Source organism: Mesocricetus auratus, unplaced genomic scaffold (genome assembly GCF_017639785.1).
Source record: "Mesocricetus auratus isolate SY011 unplaced genomic scaffold, BCM_Maur_2.0 Super-Scaffold_100013, whole genome shotgun sequence".
NCBI classification, from domain to species: Eukaryota; Metazoa; Chordata; class Mammalia; order Rodentia; family Cricetidae; genus Mesocricetus; species Mesocricetus auratus.
This window is the reverse complement of record NW_024429196.1, coordinates 34,356,144-34,375,359: the sequence shown is the minus strand read 5'-3', so window position 1 is coordinate 34,375,359 and position 19,216 is coordinate 34,356,144. Positions and strand designations below refer to the sequence as shown.

The 19,216-nt window shown below is 40.6% G+C and overlaps 1 protein-coding gene across 1 annotated transcript; it reads right to left on the bottom strand.

Annotated features, from left to right (window-relative positions):
- Window positions 1-3,547: 3,547 nt before the first annotated feature.
- On the bottom strand, window positions 3,548-3,933 carry LOC121143756 (40S ribosomal protein S26-like). The gene has a single exon (XM_040756209.1). It carries the CDS (start codon window positions 3,923-3,925, stop codon window positions 3,578-3,580), a length of 348 nt encoding a protein of 115 aa, XP_040612143.1. The 5' UTR covers window positions 3,926-3,933; the 3' UTR covers window positions 3,548-3,577.
- Between the last annotated feature and the right edge of the window lie 15,283 nt (window positions 3,934-19,216).

Genomic DNA, 19,216 nt, shown 5'->3' with positions numbered 1-19,216 from the left:
TCAAGCTTTCTGAAGATTACCTGATGATCAGCTCATTGGCAGGGCATCCTCTGCTATTTTAAATTCAGTGCTAATCCCTTTTGGAATCTCCCTCACGCACTGTAGTAATTACACACACACACAAACACACAAAACAAAAAACAAGCATTCGAATCTGTCTTAGGTTTCTATTGCTGTAATGAAAACCATGACCAAAAAGCAAGGTGGAGAGAAAAGGGTTTATTTGACTTATACTTCCCCATTGCTTTTCACCATCAAAGGAAGTCAGGACAGGAACCAAAACAGAGCAGAAACCAGGAGGCAGGAGCTGATGCAGAGGCAATGGAGGGGTATTGCCTGGCTTGCTCAGTCTGCTTTCTTATACAGCCCAGGACCACCAGCCCAAGGGAGTTACCACTCACAATGGGCCGGGCTCTCCCCCATCAATCACTAATTAAGAAAATACCTTATAGTCAGATCTTATGGAGGCATTTTTTCAATTATGTTTCCCTCCTTTCAGATAACTCTAGTTAGTATGGCAAGTTGACATAAGACTAGTACCTTTCAAAAACAGTAGCTCGGGCTGGACTTGCTAGGTGTGGTGGTACACACTTTTAATCCTAGCATGCAGGAGGCAGAGGCAGATGAATCTCTGTGAATTCAAAGCCAGCCTGGTCTATATAGTGAGTTCCATGTCTGCGAGGGCTACATTGAGAGACCTTGTCTCAAAAAAAAGAAAATCCTTGAATTCAGATGGACAAGGGGCCAGGCAGGTGGTTCAGTGTGGGGAAGAAACACTTTCTTCCAGAGCAGTGCTTTTCTCAACCTTCCCAATGTTGTGGCTCCCAAACATAAAAGTATTTTCATTGCTACTTCATAACTCTAATTGTGCTACTATTATGAATTAAATCCTGCATAACTTATATATAGGACATCTATTATGGAAGTCCTGTGAAAGAGTAGTTTGAACCCAAAGGGGTCTTGATCCACAGGTTGAGAACCACTGCTCTTGTGTGAAGATCTGAGTTTGAATACTTAGGGCTATGAGAAAGCTAAACCCAGATACCGTGTCTATGATCCCAGTGTTGCTATGGTGATATGGGAGATGGAGACAGGAGAATCATTGCACACTCAAGGTCAGGGAGCCTGGTGTATGTACAGAGCAGCAAAGAGACTTGGCAAAGTGGAAGCTGAGTATCAACAGTTGAGGCTATCTTGTGAACATGATACATACATGCATGAATGAACGTACACACACACACACACACACACAGAGAGAGGGGGGGATGAGGGGAGAGAGAGAGAGAGAGGAAAGACACAGAGAGGCAGAGATAAAATATCAGAACAATGCTTTTAGAAGAATGACTTCCCTTGGAAAGGGTCTCAATCTGTTGTTCAGTTATGAGTGTAAGTTCTGCACCAGTGGGCAATGAACAAAAAGTGTTGGGTGTTGAGTTTTTTTGTAGCTGTCCTTTCTTCCCTTAAAGAATGAAGTTCTTTTATGCTTTTTAAGTTTATATTTTTCCTTTCAAAATCATGAATTGATGTTTGATTTTATCAAAGGCTTTCCTACATGTATACATGAAATAGTCTTTTCCTCTTTATTCTAGTAGTGTCCTATATTAATCTTTCAGATGCTTAATGAGCCTTGCTTCTTCAAACTAATTGTACTTGGTCATGGTGCTTATCTTTGTTATGTGTTCCTGGATCCTGTTTTTTTTTTAAATAAAGACTTTTACATCTGTATTCACTACAAATACAACTTTCTAGTGATAATTTTATCTAGTTTTAATTTTAGAGTAATATTGTGCTGTTATAATGAGTTTAAAAATATTCTTTCTTTCTCTTTCTTGGAAGACCCCATGAAAGATTGGTATTATTTTCTATTACTTATCTATGCTGTGATGCTGTGATGGAGATGAGACCCAGTGCTTCGCATTTGCTAAGCAGTTCTCCGTCTGTGACCTGCATGGTCATCCTATTTTCTTCCCAAATGTCTGGCAGAGCTCACTAGTAAGGCCATCCCAATTGTATCCTTTGTTACAGAAAGATTTCAAAAGCTCACCCTTCAAAGAGTCAAACAGGGATGGAGTCATACCATCACTTATAGATATAGGGATGGAGTCATATCACTCTCGAGTTTAATAATTTATGTTCTCTATCTCTATTTATATCAATCAATTCATGATTTGTTAATTTCATTGTGTTTTAAATATTTTATCAATGTGAGGGCAATACAGATTTTTCTTATGTCTCCCATCTGTAATTTTTTAGAAGCTAATAGATTACTTTAGAGAAGTTTTCATTTGTAGAAAAATGAAAAAAAGCACATTTTTATATATTTTCCACATATACACACCACTCCCTTCACCTGGTATCAAATCCTTGCTCTAGTAAGGTACATTTATTACCATCAGTGAACCTATAGTGGCCTCTTACTCACCTATAAGATCAACAGTTTGCAACAAGGTTAATGCTTGGTGTACACTCAGCAAGTAGACAGATTTATAATGACATGCACTGCCCATTGTCACAGGAGTTTCACTTCTGTCAGAGATGAGCCTGATTAATGAATCAGAGTTTCACTGAGTAGCCAGATGGTTAAGCCCACTTCTGTCACTTCTGATCTCTTAACTGTTTCTATTTAAAAACTAGATTTACCCAAAGCCACGCGGGAAACCTTGTCTCTAAAAACAAAAAACAAAACAAAAAAAAGGGAGAGACTTAGTAGAATTCCTAGGGGAGGCCTTACTTTGTCTGAGGAGCAGATGGAAGGTGGGTGGGGGGAAGAGGGTAGCAGGAGAAGAGGAGGGAGGGGGAACTGGGATTGGAATGTATAAAATAAATTAATAAAAAATTAAAATACTTTTGAATAAAAACACAAAAAAAAGGGGCTGGAGAGATGGCTCAGAGGTTAAGAGCACTGACTGCTCTTCCAGGGGTCCTGAGTTCAATTCCCAGCAACCATATGGTGGCTCTCAACCATCTACAGTTCAATCTGGTGCCCTCCTCTGGCATGTAGGCAGAACACTGCATATGTGATAAATAAATCTTAAAAAAAAAACAAAAAAATTAGGTTTACTTTATTTTGTGTGTATGGGTGTCTTTCCTGCATTTTGTAAGCATAGCACATGCATGCTTAGTGCCCCAAAGGCCAGGAGAGGATGCCAGATCCCTGAAATTGTAGATGGCTGTGAGCTGCCAAGTGAATTCTGAGAATCAGGTCTTCTGGAAGAACAGCCAGTGCTCTTAACTGCTGAACTTTCTCTCCAGCCCATTAGCATTATGTTTCATATTTTAATTTATTTGAGAATCTCATAATGAGAATCTAATATGTACATATGATATATTTCTATCATGCTCATTCCATCCCCCCAACTCCTTGTGGATTCCTACCTGCAAGTTCCCCTCCAAACTTCATGTCCTTTCTTGTTTTGCATAGTTCCCTGAGTCACCCCTCCTTTCCAAGAATATCGTGTAGCTGGGACCATATGCTATGCATCCCTTCTAGATTCACTTCTTTTTTTTTTTTTTTTTTTTTGCTACATAAAGTACTATTTTATTTTTCCAAGGTGTTTGTCTTCATGAAGCCATCTCTTTACATGGGCTTTGGTGGAGGTCGTGGTGCAGCACCAGCGGGTCTAAACCGTGGTGGGGGTGTCCGGTCCTTCCGGGCTTCACAAGATCGATTCCTGACTACTTTCCTGTGAATGGCACAGCTCACACAGTAGTGCAGCTTGACATAGAGCTTGGGAAGCACGTAAGTGTCGAAGACGCTCGCTTCGGATATGTCCCTGACAGCAGCGGCCTCCACTATGTCCCGAATGACGAACTTCTTAATGGCCTTGTCCTTGGGCACGCACCAGGCGCAGTTTGTGCAGCGAATGGGCTGCACGTGGCCGCGGCCCTTTTTGGCGCGCCAGTTGTTTCGTCTTTTTTTGGTCATCTTGGAGCCCAGACCCGAAAGAGGATCCGGCTGCTCGCTGGCCGCTCTTATATAGTGCCTAGATTCACTTCTTCTTCTTCTTTTTTTTTTTTTTTTTTTTTTTTTTTTGGTTTGTGCATCTTTTTTTTATCATTTTTTATTTTAATTTTAAATTGCTTGTTTTACATTCAATCCCAGTTCCCTCTCCCTCCCCTTCTCCCGCACTCCCCTTCCCCCCCAGCCTCCCACCCTATTGCCAATTCCTTCCACATAGGGGATATCTAGAGTCTGTCATTTCACTCAGGGTAGGGTCCAGGCACTCCCCTAAGAGTCCAGGCTGAGAGAGCATCCTTCTTTTAATTGAAGTTAAATCCATGTCTTTTTGTGGTTTGATGGTTTCTTTCTTGTTAGCATTGACTAGTATTCCATTTACTGAATGTAACACAATGGGTTTATTCATTAACCTCCTGGAGGACTCACTCATGGACTCCAGGATTTGGCAAATATGAATGGAACTGCTTGTAAATATCTATGTACAGGTTTTGTGTGGATGTTTTGAATTCATTAGAATAGAAACCTAAGCACACAGTAGCTGGAAGGTGTGGTAAGGATATGATTAGTTTTGGAGATACACAATCAAAAAGACTAGAGACCAGATTTTTCTGATTGTAGAAGACTACTCTTTTTCTAAGAATACTTTTGGATAGTAGCAAAGAAGTTGGCGATAAATAGCTTTCAAAGGAACTGAAAATAGCCCAAAGTAATTCGGTTCTAGTCTATCACATTGTAACTCTCCACAGTCATGAATGAGGTTCAATTCTTTGGCCTCTACCTCTAGAATCCTTAACAAATATGAGGCTACTCTGTGTGTGTTTGTGGGGTAGCATCCCAAAGGCAAACGAATTCATTCGGGTCACGTGAAGGCAAATGTGTCAATATTTGGTTGGACCAGCCCCTCCTAGTTCCATGGAGATAGGAAAAGGCTCACAAGACCCATGGCATCACCACAGGATGAGGAGACAAGCCTGATCATGGAGATCATCTGTGAATGACTTGTATGTCTCTCTTAGGGTCCTCTTTGTTACCTTGGTTCTCTGGTTTTGTGTTCTGTAGGCTGGTGTCCTTTGCTTTATGATTAATATCCACTTATGAGTGAATGCATATTATATTTGTCTTTCTGAGTCTGGGTTACCTCACTCAGCATAGCTTTTTCTAGTTCTGTCCATTTGCCTGCAACTTTCATGATGTCATTTTTTTGTTTACCTTGAGTAGTACTCCATTGTGTAAATGTACCACATTTTCCTCATCCATTCTTCAGTTGAGGGGCATCTAGCTTGTTTCCAGGTTCTGGCTATTATGAATAATGCTGCTGTGAATATAGTTGAGCAAATTCAGGACAAAACCTGTCCTGATCTGGGAAGTCATAGGTCCCAGTGTGGAAGTAACTGCTACTGATTGGTTGACTAGATATGATGTACCTGTCAAATTGCCCTCTCTATAAACATTTGTGCTTATACCTATAGAGTACTTCTGCTGTCTGCATTGGCTGTGGAAGAAAACTTTGGGTGGTGTTTGCTGATAGATTCATCACTGGGTAAAATTTCAGGAACAAGTTACTGTTGTGGTGACTTTGCTGTCCAATATTCAAAGAGGGATCATGAATACATTACTTCTTCCAAGATTCAAGGAACACTGAAGAATTGATAGAAAGGACCTAAGAGGTGAAGAAGGGTAGCCCTGGCAACTAGTCACTAACAGAGCAGAACAATAGAAGACCAGATCTATGGTGGTGGCAATAGGGTTAAGAATACTACTTAGTAGATGAGGAAGATAAATTCAAAGGATCTTTACCTGGGATTCAAGCAGGTACTGTGTTCTGTCTTTGCTACTTCCACCAGCTTCAAATAACCTTTGAAGGTGCTAGAACATTTAAGAAGTGGAGGGTTAATTGAAGCACTCCATGATGAAGCTTCAATGAGGCTGTTGTCCATGATGGATGGGACTATGTATTGACTCAGCTGTTTTGAAGGCACCCAAATTCCTGTAAGGTACCCCTGCTCATGCTCTTTAAGTCACTGAGTCACTAATTTAGAATCTGGTGGAATCATACTTTGATCTGACATTGGTGTCCTATCTGAGGAAAATACACATTTGTTTATTTCTTTCCTGAAAAAGTTAATTCAATGGCTATATTTTATAGTAAACTATGATGAAAAAGTAAAAAAAAACCCTGTGTATTATAATCCAATTTGTTGCCCCTTAACCGCCACTTTCTTGTCCCAGGGCACAGTCAGCTGTCTGGAATGAAGATTCCCATCTAGTCTTCCATATTTTTTCTTTTACTTCTCTCCACTCTCTTTTTGAGAGTCTCTCTATGTAGCTTTAGTTGGCTTAGGACTCAATATATAAAGCAGGCTGGCCTTGAGTTCATAAACATCTATCTGCCTTTGTCCAGACCAATGGTCTGGACCATCATGTCAAGTTCTAGCCTTCAGTCTTGGTGTTCCACATCAACAGAAGACACTCATATTCTGCTAAGCTTCAAACCAGATATCTTGCCTCTAAGCTATCATGCCCATCTCTTTGTAAATGTTCATGTGGATGTGTGTACATGTGCATGTGTGTGGAGGCTAGATGTTGATGTTGTCTTCAACTGTTCACTTCTCTGCCCTATTTATTGGGACCAAATCTGTCACTGATCCCAAATCTCATTGACTTGGATAGCAGGCCAGCCAGTGAGCTCCAGGATGCCCTCTGGTCACCTTCTAGCTCTGTCACTAGGGTTACAAGTGTTTGCTGCTGCACTTGGCTTTATACCTGGATACTGTGGCTCCAGGTCCTCAAGCTTTCAGGACAGACAGTTTGCTGACTGACCTATTTCCTCAGTCCCTAAACTGTCACTTTTCTAAATCCACATTCCCAGTTCCCCAGCTCAGTAGAAAGTCAAGCTAGTGTGAATTGTTGAGAATGTTCCTGTGGATTCAAGATCATTCTTCTTTGTTCCCATGTCTGTCTATAAAATTTCAGGTCAAGTTTTCCTTGAAACTATTTTTTTCTTTCTATTTGTGTTTATCACACTGAGATACAACTTACCTTAATCTTTTCTTCCAGGTGATTCTACTCTCATCAGTGACTGAAGGGTAACTTTCTAATAAGTAGCTATGGTTGGAATACTTTATCCCTATAAAACTCAAGATAAATATAATTATTGAGTATGTAAAGTTGCACAAATGTGGGAGTAGGAACTAAAAGAACTAGTACTCATGTAATCACACTCAACAATGCACACAAAACCAGGATTTACTTGCAGCAGCATTAGCTTTTTAGTAAATTAAAGAAAGGAAACAGGAATGGAGCTCAGTGATTTTCAGATGGGATTAAGGAAGGCTTTGGTATCTAGTACATTAAGTACTTGCTGAAAGATGGAATGGTGGTTACACAGGCAGGCTAGTTCTTCTGGCTACTGAAAGAGCTGTTCTTAACCTGGGTCACTGAATAACTTAATCATGTTTTACTTCAATTTGACACTGAGAGTCATCAGAGAGGAGGGAACCTCAATTGAGAAAATACCTCCACAAGACCTGACTGTAGGTAAGCCTGTGGGGCTTTTCTTAGTTGGTGATTGATGGGATAAGGCCCACCCCTTTATGGAAAACAGGCTGAGCAAACCATGAGAAGAAAGTCAGTGAGCTGCACTTCTCTATGGCTTCTGTATCAGCTCCTGCCTTCTGGTCCTGGCTCTGTTTGAGTTCATGACCTGACTCTCTTTGATAAGGAACTGTGTTGTGGAAGAGCCAAACAAACCCTTTCCTCCCCAAGTTTCTTTGGTCATGATATTTCATCACAGCAAAACAACCCTAACCAAGACTCATGTCTATCACTGACACTGTGTTTGTCACATGGGTTATCAGATATAAAATTTCTAAGAGGGTTTCAGTTGTACTCAATAGTGGTACAGTTCCCATTAGCACGATACCAGTCTTTGGGTCTATAGGAAATACTCCCTTCACACTCAATGTTTTTCATCCTTCTGCTGGGAAAACAGTAGCAGCATTCATGCTTCAACCTTGCTGCTGAGCTTTATATTTCCTAGGATGTGAATTCCACACTGGGTTCTGTTTTTCCTTGGATACCAGGCTTGCTGTACTCCAATATCTGAATTTTCAAAGTTGAATTCTAATGTGCATCCTGAGTCTGTTACCTAGGCCATATCAGTGTTGATGGGGTCAGCCTCAGACTTTCTTCAATTTGTTTCCTGTAAGGGGAAATTTAGTACTCTGCCATTAGCCATGTGGCGTATTAGAGGTGTGTACAGATGAGGTAATAAAAGCGCAGTTTACTGTACCGCTAACCACACCCACTTTAGGTGTGACTAAAGACATATATGGACATAGGCGGTGAACTACATCACTGGCCAGGCCCACTTTTGGGGCGTGTACAGAGGAAGGAATAAAGGACTGAGCAGCAGAACCTCTACCTCTCTTTTTGGCTTCCAGTTCGGGGGTGGAAAAATACTCGGCTCATCTGGGTTGCTTGTTTTTCTCTTGTGAGTAATTTCTACAATAAATACTTACCTATACTCTCAATAAGTGTGCCATTTATCGTTGCAGCATCAGTTTCCTTTCTACACTTCTCCATTTGTGTCAATCCAGTCCTCTGTTCTGGAAGCTGTCTAATATGTAACCACACTCAGACTCAGGCAAACTCAAAAGTTGAAGCTCTAAGCAGGCATGTCCAACTGTGGCCCCTGGACCAGCTGCATCCCAGGATTGCTATGAATGCAGCCAACAACAAAAAATCCTAAACTTAGGTAAAACTTGAGATCTTTTTGCAGTTTTTTTTTACTGCTTTTATGTAGTTTGATTATGAGCTTTCCAGTGTGCCCTTTGTAGATAGCCACATGTTATAAGTTTGAAAGGCTGCTAAAGAGTACACAATACTGTCAGGAACAACAAAGCTTTGTTATCCATTGTTTTAGTTAGACCTGCTATTGCTGTAATGAAACACCATGACCAAAATGTAAGTTTAGGGAGAAAAGGGTTTTATTAATTTACACTTCCACATTGCTGTTCATCACCAAAGGAAGTCAAGAAAAGAACTCAAACAGAGCAGGAACCTGGAGTCAGGAGCTGATGTAGATGTCATGGAGGGGTGCTTTTACTAGCTTGCTACACATGGCTCGTTCAGTCTGCTTTCTTTTTTGTTTGTTTGTTTTTTTAAACATTTAATGGTGGAAACAAAATATACCTAAAAGCAAAGCTTCTGGAAAAACCACTTGTTCTTCCCTGCCTTACATAGTTCATCAAACTTGACCTTGGCTACTTGACCTTGGCTTCCTGCCTCGCCTTGCATTTCAGGGTTGGGTCTCTAAAGACATCCTTATTGACAACAGTTTTGTTCAAGGGGATGTCCACAGAGTACCTTTTGGGCATGAGGTGATTGTAATTATAAATTTTCACAAAAGACTTGATCTTTGATTGCTTGGCGATTTTCTTCTTGCCTATGGCAGCTGTTACTTTTCGGGGATAGCAGTCAATTCGAGCCACCAGGGCATGGCTATAAGGGTGTTCTGAGGTCAATGTTCTTCAGGATGACAGCTTTGTGTCCGGAGTAGCATCCAGCCAGGACCATCACCACTTTCCCAGGTTTCATAAAATTGCCAATTTCGACAGCAAGCAGCCAGTAAATCAGGACCACCAGCCCAGGGGTGGCAGCACACAGCTGTGTCCTCCCCCACTAATCACTAAATGAGAAAATCTCATGAAGGTGTTTCCTCAACTGAGGCTCCATCCTCTCTGATGACTCTAGCTTGTGTACAAAACCATCCATTAAATCCATGAAAACAGTAGAAACATCTTTGCTCAGCAGGAGCCCAAAGCAGGTAAATGAGTGACTGTCCATGTCTCAGGGCGTGCTTACCTCCTTAGTAAGCTGTTTATACTCAAGACATCCTGCTTCTCTCCCCTCTTCCCTCACATTAAAAGTTTTGAGTTCTTACTATTAACTGATTCTGGGCATGGTTTGGAAAAATCTGTAATAAGAAACAATCAGTTTGAGAGCCAGTATAGTGATTTCTGCCTGGACTCATGGTCTTCGGGCATATCCTCAGAAATCTGGCTGCTAGGATCTTTTAAAACCATGCCCAATTTCCTTAAAACATCTCCATCAGTCCTTTGACAACCTTGATAATATTCAGATTTATGTGAACTACTCATGTTGAAATCTGAGGTCCTTGCTGAGCTGGCCCTGGCTTTCGCAGACTCTGAGAGAGCTGACCCAAATGGTATGGGGACAGGAGAGGTGGCCTTGCTCCTCATCTGAAGTGGGCAGTCCCAGTGGAAGCCCAGATTGAACAACTCAGTAACCTCCCAGGCCCACATCCAGGGCTATAAGTTGGCACAACCCAACATCTACCCCATCTATGACCTGCTGGAGTGTGTGAAGGGACCAGCCCTGTGGATCCATAGTCACAGGATCTCCATGACGTGGGACAACAGCAAGATATCTGAGTTTTGGTGAAGGTCCAGTACTGATGGTGTACCAGAAGCCAGAGTCCTTGAGCAAGACCAACAACTCATCACAGTGAACATTTGCAAGTAAAGCTGTTTGGACAAAAAGGTATACTGTGGAACACCCCATAGCTCCCAATGCCAATAAAACAAATGAAGAGGTGATGGAGAAGCAAGGAAGACAAAGGAACAAAGTGGTATTTTGTTTGCTTTCTTTTATTAATATAGTCATTATTTTATTTTGTTTTGGGGGAGTGTTGTGGGTCATCCAAGGAAAACAATAAGCAGCTTTGGAACTCACGGAATATGGTTGGGTGGACATCAAAACCACACTTGACTACATGTCCTGAGATCTAATTGTTACTGTACATAGCTCTGTTTATTGCGCTCACAGTCACCACATCCCTCATAGTGTACAGGTTGTATGAAAACTCTAAGGGGTTTCTAGCCCTCCACTGGGCGGTGTTACCGGCACTTATTATGACTGATGTTTCCCAAGCATTGTTGCTGGAGCAGATTATGATTCAACCACCAGCCTCAGAAAGAATCTAGGCATGTAGATTGTCAGTAAAGTTAGGTTAAGATGATTTTGTTAATGGCCAAGATAGAAACTCTTGGGGAACAATTTAAAGCTTAGAAAGGCACACTTTTAATAGCTGAGTGAGGAACCTTTTGAGGCCAAGGAGCAAAACGTATGGCAGTCTGGCTATCGCCTGGCTGATGTATTTTCTTGCCTGGATAGATTGATGGTCAAAGTCAATGATTAATTTCTTGTACCCATTTTTGCCCTGAGCTTCCTGATAGGATTTTCCACTGAATAGCACTCCATTGTGTAAATGTACCACATTTTCTCTATCCACTCTTCTGGTGAGGGGCATCTAGGCTGCTTCCAGGTTCTAGCTATTACAAATAATGCTGCTATGAATAGAGTGGAACAGACATCCTTGTATGAATGGGCATCTTTTGGGTATATGCCTAAGAGTGGAATTGATGGGTCTTGTGGTAGACTAATTCCCATTTTCCTGAGGAATCTCCATACTGATTTTCAAAGTGGCTGTACAAGTTGGCACTCCCACCAGCAATGTAGGAGTGTTCCCCTTTCTCCACATCCTCTCTAGCATAAACTGTCATTGGAGTTTTTTATTTTAGCCATTCTGACAGGAGTGAGATGGTATCTCAGAGTTGTTTTGATTTGCATTTCCCGGATGGCTAGGGATGTTGAACACTTTCTTAAGTGTCTCTCAGCCATTTTGGACTCCTCTATTGAGAATTCTCTATTTAGTTCTGTACCCCACTTTTTGATTGGATCCTTTGGTGTTTTGGAGACTTGCTTTTCTTGAGTTCTTTGTAAATTTTGGAGATCAGCCCTCTGTCATATGTGGGGTGAGTGAATATCTTTTTCCAATCTGTGGGTTGCCTTTTTGTCTTGCTGACTGTGTCCTTTGCCTTACAGAAGCTTCTCAGTTTTAGGAGGTCCCATTTGTTAATTGTTGATGTTAGTGTGTGAGCTACTGGAGTTATGTTGAGGTTATTGAAGTCTCATAGAAAGAGTTTGGCAAAGACCCTTCTGCTTCTATTGCGTGGAATACTTTGAGAATAATTGGTATACATTGTTCTTTGAATTTCTGGTACAATTCTGGACTGAGGACATCTTGGCGAGGTTTTTTTTTTTTTTTGGTTAGGAGACTTTTGATTACTGATTCTATTTCCTGAGGGGTTATAGGTCTATTTATTTATTTATTTATTTATTGGTTTTACGAGACAGGGTTTCTCTGTATTGTTTTGGAGGCTGTTTATCCAGCCCGGCCTCGAACTCACAGAGATCCGCCTGCCTTTGCCTCCTGAGGGCTGGGATTAAAGGCATGTGCCACCACTGCCAAGCTTTATAGGTCTATTTAAATTACTTATCTGTTCTTGATTTAATTTTGCCAAGTGATATCTATCCAGAAAATTGTCCATTTCCTTTAGATTTTCAAATTTTGTGGATTACAGGTTTTCAAAGTGTGACTTGATGATTCTCTGGATTGCCTCAGTGTCTGTTGTTATGTCCCCCTTTTCATTTCTGATTTTGTTAATTTGCATGTTCACACTCTGCTGTTTGGTAAATTTGGATAAAGGCTTGTCTATCTTGTTAATTTTCTTTAAGAACCAACTCCTCGTTACATTGATTTTTGTATTGTTTTCCTAGTTTCTGATTCATTGATTTCAGCCCTCAATTTGATTTTTTCCTGGCATCTACTCCTCCTGGGTGAGTTTGCTTCTTTGTGTTCTAGAGCTTTCAGTTGTGCTGTTAATTCTCTAGTGTAACTATTCTCCAGTTTCTTCATGTGGGCACTTAGTGCTTTGAACTTTCCTCATAGCAGTGCTTTCAAAGTGTCCCATAAGTTTGGGTATGTTGTGTCCTCATTCTCATTGAATTCTAGGAAGTCTTTAATTTCTTTTTTTTTAATTTCTTCTTTGACCCAGGAATGGTGCAATGGTACATTATTCAACTTCCATGATTTTGTAGGGTTTCTGCAATTTGTGTTGTGGTTGAATTCTAATTTTAACACATGGTGGTCTGATAAGGTACATGGATTTATTCCAATTTTTTTGTACCTGTTGAAGTTTGCCAAGTATGCGGTTGATTTTTGAGAAGGTTACATGTGGCGCTGAGAAGAATGTATATTCTTTTTTATTTGGGTGGAATGTTCTATGGATGTGTGTTAATCCCAATTGGGTCATAACTTTTATTAGTTCCTTTACTTCTTTGTTAAGTTTGTGTCTGGTATTCCTATCTAGAGGTGACAGTGGGGTGTTGAAGTCTCCCACTATAAGTGTGTGGGGCTTTATATGTTATTTGAGTTTTAGTAATGTTTCTTTTACGAACGTGGATGCCTTTGTATTTGAGGCATAGATGTTCAGGATAGACACTTCATCTTGGTAGATTTTGCCTGTGATGAATTGTAATGACCTCCTTCATCTCTTTTGATTGATTTTATTTTAAAGTCTAATTTGTTAGATATTAGGATTGCTACCCCCGCTTGTTTCTTGGGTCTATTTGATTGGAAAATCTTTTCCCAGCCTTTAACTTTCAGGTAATGTCTGTCTTTGAGCGTGAAGTGTGTTTCTTTTATGCAGCAGAAGGATGGGTTCTGTCTTCGAATCCATTCTGCTAGCCTGTGTCTTTTTATGGGTGAGTTAAGGCCATTATTATTGAGGGAAATTAATGACAATTGATTGGTCATTCTTCTTTGATTTGGAATGTTGTTGTTGTTGGAATTATGTGTGGAATTCCACCCTTTTTTTCTTTTGGCTGTTGGTAAAGTGGGATTATCTAATTGTTTTTCTGGTTGTAGTTAACTTCGTTGGGTTGGAGTTTTTGTTCCAGAACTTTCTGTAGGGCTGGGTTAGTGGATATGTATTGCTTGAATCTAGTTTTGTCATGTAATATCTTGTTTTCTCTATCTATAGTGATTGAAAGCTTTACCGGATATAGTAGTCTGGGCTGGCATCCATGATCTCTTAGCGTTGGTAGAATATCTATCCAGGTCTTTCTGGCTTTCAGAGTTTCTATGGAGAAGTCAGGTGTAATTCTTATAGGTTTACCTTTATATGTTACTTGGCCTTTTTCCTTAGCTGCTCTTAATATTCTTTCTTTATTCTGTATATTTGGGGTCTTGATTATTATGTGGCGATGGGACTTTTTTGTGATCCACTCTATTTGGTGTTCTGTAAGTTTTTTGTACCTTCATTGGCATGTTTTTCTTAAGGTTGGGAAAGTTTTCTTCTATGATTTTGTTGAATATGTTTTCTGCCCCTTTCAGGTGGTTTTCTTCACCTTCTTCTATACCTATTATTCTTAGGTTTGGTCTTTTCATGGTGTCCCATATTTCCTGGATGTTTTGTGTTAAGGATTTGTTGGACTTAAGGTTTTCTTTGGTTGAGGAATCCATTTCTCCTAGTGTATCTTCAACACCTGAGTTTCTCTCTTCCATCTCTTGTATTCTGTTGGTAATGCTTGTATCTGTAGTACCTGACTTTTCCCAGCTTTTCTATTTCCAGCCTTTCTTCAGATTGTGTTTTTTTATTGTCTTTATTTCAGTTTTCAATCCTTGCACTGTTTGAATTGTTTCTTGTAATTTTCAGTTTATCTTTTCGTCCATTTGTTGCATTTTATGAATTTTTTGGTTTGTTTTTTCTTCCATTTCTTGCATTTTTGGTTTGTTTTTTCTTCCATTTCTTTGAGGGATTTTCCTATATCCTCTTTTAGGGCCTCTATAATTTTCATGAAGTTGTTTTTAAGGTCATTCACTTCTGCTTCATTTGCACTGGATTGTTGGAGTCTTGCTGGTGTGGAGTCTCTAGAATCTGGAGATGTCATATTTGTTTTTCTGTTGCTGAGTGTGTTTTTGTATTGTCTCTTTCCCATCTCTTTTTCTAGTGGGTGCAGAAAGAGCCCCTTTCTGGTCTGGTGGTTAGGGGACCAGAGTTCACTTTCGGTGGGTGCTAGCAAGTCCAGTACTCTGGTAGTTCTTCTATTCCTCATCCTAGTTCTGGTCCCATGGGTGGAGAAGAATCCCAGGAATCTGGGGTGCATAGTCTCCCACCTGGTCCCCTGGTCCCTTTGGTGGAAGATAAGACCTAGGATCTGGGGTGCGTGGCTCCTGCCTGGTTGGAGACTCTGTGGCATCCCCCAGGCACTGGTCCCCTGGACCTGCTGGTCCCCTAGTCTGGGCCTGCGGGTCCCCTGTTCTGGACCTTCTGGTTTCCTGGTCTTGTTGGTCGAAGAGAATACCTGGGATCTGGGGTGCTTGGCTCCTGCTGGGATGGGAAGCTCTGTGGCAGTCCCCAAGCAAACCCCAGGCACTGGAATGCAGGCCTGGATGCAGGGCCTATTTTACCTGGTCCCGCCAGACCCTCTGGTGCCCTGGTCTCCATGGAGGAAGAGGGAAATAACTACTTTAAGAATTTTTTTTGTTTAGATGATTGCTCACTCATTTACCCAACTAAGTGTGACTGTGTGACTCTCTGTATTCTGTACATCTAGTGAGCATAACAGTGAAGACAGCAGACAGGTTATCCAGTTGCTGTTGGCCAGAGAAGGATAAGTAAGTATAATCCAGGTATACTAGTCTTGCCAGTTTTGGTGCTTAAGCAATTTAGTGTTCTTGCAGTTTTCTCTACACAAAGCCTCAGGCCATTGAGAAGACTGGCACCTCATACAACGACTGCCTCTGGTGGTTGTACAACTTTAGATTCTATGGTGACGACATCAATTCTATATGTGTGGGACTGTCTCTCCTTTAGTCTGCCTATTTCTAAAATAAACTTTTAAAAACTAGAAACTACATTTGGGGAAAACAATGTGTTTTTTCCCTGCACCAAGGCACATAAAAAATAAACAGGGAAAAAGAAAAGATGCAGGAAGGGGATGTTGCTGTTGGGGAGTGTTTGTCTCATACACATAGACGCTTGGATTCAGTCTCCAGCCAGCAGCAAAGTGGTTGTTTAGCGGTGTCATCCAAGGACCAATAGAGAGGATCAGAAATTCAAAGCCATCCTTAGTCCACAATATGTTTGAAGCCAACCTGGGATATATGGCTCTGTGTCAAAAGAGAAAAGTTTGAGTGTTAAAGATAATGATTACAGATTTCTGGAAACCCAGAGCACAACATAGCCATGGGTGTGCCTCTGAGCTCAGCTCCTGGCTGGGACATCTTCACAGCTAAGGCTGTATTCCTTCTTACACTCTATGTATCTCATCAAGTTCTACAAACTGGGTTCACTTCATCCAAGTAAGGCCACCACATATTCAGGAACCTCTCCACAATGATTCTCAGCCAGGGGGTGACATTTACTTCGCCCCGGGTGTCTCTTTCTAGGAGCTCTCCCAGTTCTTCCCGGGTCAGGTAGCTGAAGCTGCTGATTTCACTGGGATCTGAGCTGATAGTGACATCCTTCCTGACAAGCAGAAGGTAACAGACTTCATGTTCTCCCCAGACTGCATCTGATTTTGCCTTATGATGATATCTTGTCATAAACACGATGTCTTCTAGAGAAACCTGTGACACAAATGGATTCAATGTGAACAAAATTGGTGTAAAATGCAGAACATGCAGAGAAATGACACAAGCATAGGAGTTTTCCTCAAAGATGAACAACTCTGTTTAGTAATTGGTAATTAAACTGATCTGTTTGTTTTTATTGTTATGATAGATTTACTGTATAAAATGACAGGTTTTATTATGCTATGCTCATGCATGTCTTTAATGTACTTTACTGACACACACCCTCTAACCTCTCTTGCCTCTCTTGCTACCTCCTGTTGCCACTCTTCTTTCCTAATCACTTTCCTGTTTTCATCAAAAACACACATGCTCATGTGAGCACACACACAATCTGGACTCTGCATATGAGAGAAAATGTGATAGCAGTCTTTCTATTTTTATTTTTGTATTTACTTCTTTACATTCCTATCCCAGTTCCCTGGACAATCCAACACTTCCCAAGGGATGATAGGGTTTTAGGGATCTGATTGGACATCAGGATGGGGAACTACTTTTGAACCTAGAGGGATTCTTGTCCTATAGGATTTCAGAAGGAAATGCTCAGCTGCCTACAAGATTTAGGACTCTGATGGTGGCTGCTTAAATAGATAATCCTCTGTCCAAGTGAATTAAAAAGAGGCTGCTCCTGAAGTTGACCACCATGAGGACTGTGTAGACTTCCTATGGGAAAATCCACATTTTCTTCTCCTGCCTCCTTATCAAATAAGGGGAAGGAAAGTGGGAGGGAGAGAGAATGAATGAATGAATATTGCATAGTAGACAAAGCAAAACTATGGTGCTACCTTTCTCAATGTTTTCATTGTGATGACAATTCCTCTTGGTGTCTGTACCAATGACCTTGTCATTTTCATAAACAACAATCAGCATTTGATCTAAATGCAGTAGCTGGTATTCATCAACCCAGTCAACAGTGACATCAGCCATGTCTGCTAGCTGTGATCTGACCTGAAAAGGATACATACAGTTTCATCTATGTGTGAAGAATATTATCATCTACTTTTTTGCTATTTGTTACTAAACACCTCAAAGGTCATCACATGCCTTCAACTCTTAGTGACAAAAATGCTATATATTATTAATGTAGAACCTTTGTTAGCTACAAAAAGGGCATGATGTGTTTCCAATTGTATCTTTTTGGACAGAAAAATGTTCTGGCTTTCCAAGTGAGAACATAGCCCTCATGCTCCCTAGAGTCTTTTCAAAGAAGGTTCAAAAGTAACCCCGACAAAAGGATCCATGCTGAGGAGGGGTGGAGGTAATGTTGCTAGGGACATATTTTGAAACAAAGGCAGGAAGGTTGGAACAGACATAGAGACATTCTGTAGCCTTTCAAGAAAGTCCTGTTCACCCATAGAAAGGCTGGTGTATCTTCTTTAGTGTCAAATGGATTCTCTAAGAATGTACTGCCAAAGATCCTCTGCCTCGAGAGTGCTGGAAATAAAGGGTTGCACCACTACCGCCCTGGCAGGCTCCAAAGCAATACAGAGAAACCCTGTCTCGAAAACAAACAAACAAACAAAAAAATAAAACAAAAAACAACCCAAAGAACTTACTGCCGGTAACATTTGTTTTCACCAAATCCATCGTTCTTTTGCTCTTGTTTGTATGTGCAAGATAATTTTGTTATTTAGCCCAGGTTGAGCTCAGTTAAACTCACTATCTTTCAGCAAAAGCATTGCAAATACTGGTATGACTGGCATGGCTCCCCATGCCTGGCCTTTACCCTCTTTAGAGAAATGTGGGGAGGGAAATGAATGTGGTCAATTCCTATGTATGAAAATGTCACAATGAAACCCATTATCGTATACAGCACATGTATGTTAATCAAAAAGTGAACAGTGAACCTAACCCTATTCATTCACTTCTGCCACTTGTTTTCATTCTCTTGCTATATCAGTGCATTGCTTGTTGTCTCAATCCTCACTGAGCCAGCAAAGAATCTGCTTAACTGGCTTTTTGAATATGAGATAGGGCAGAAATCCAGGGGGAAAGCTTAATAAATAGGGACATGACTTGATCATCGAAAGAGTTCCTGGAGAGAAAGAACACACACTAATCACTCCTGGATATTAGAGAATGTGTAGCTGATGCCCGGGCTGAAATATGAACCACACATACCTTTTAGTGTGCAAGGACAACACTTAGGATGTCTGCAGTTCCTAGTGTGTTTAATAAGAAACCACCCTGCAACCTGTGTCTCTGTCTTGACATCATGCCCTGCTTGTTCAAGCTTTCTATCTTCTTTTCCAGCTTATTATTCAACTCCTGAAAGAATGTTCTAGGCATTACTCTCTTTCACAACTGGGAAGATTACACCAGGTTGCCATGGGGCATGACAAAGCATTTTCTAGTAGTAGATGACTTGCTTTGTAAATTAACTGATCATAGAATATTATTTTAGCACAAATACCTTTTAAACAGTTTAAAAGGGGGCTAACAAATTATGCTTAACATTTTTTAGTGCAGGATTCGGTAGCATTTCATAGGGAAAGATTGTTTGACAGTTGAGGATATAACTGATACACTTTTTTGAAAGTTATAATCTTGCCTCAATATTCTACTAATATATCCTTATGAATTTAAAGTTAAACTATAGCAATAAATGCATAAAAGAACTAGAAAATACATGCATGATCAGGAGATCCAATATTCTGTTGGGAAAAGCCTTTGTAGATACAACAATGATAGCAGAAGTTTCAAGACACAACTAAATGGTTAGTACATAAGTTTAAACTGTAAGTCAGAAAAGCCAT

What these genes read in the sequence shown, in the direction of transcription:
- LOC121143756 (XM_040756209.1), bottom strand. Translation starts at nt 3,925, where the DNA reads ATGACCAAAAAAAGACGAAACAACTGGCGCGCCAAAAAGGGCCGCGGC.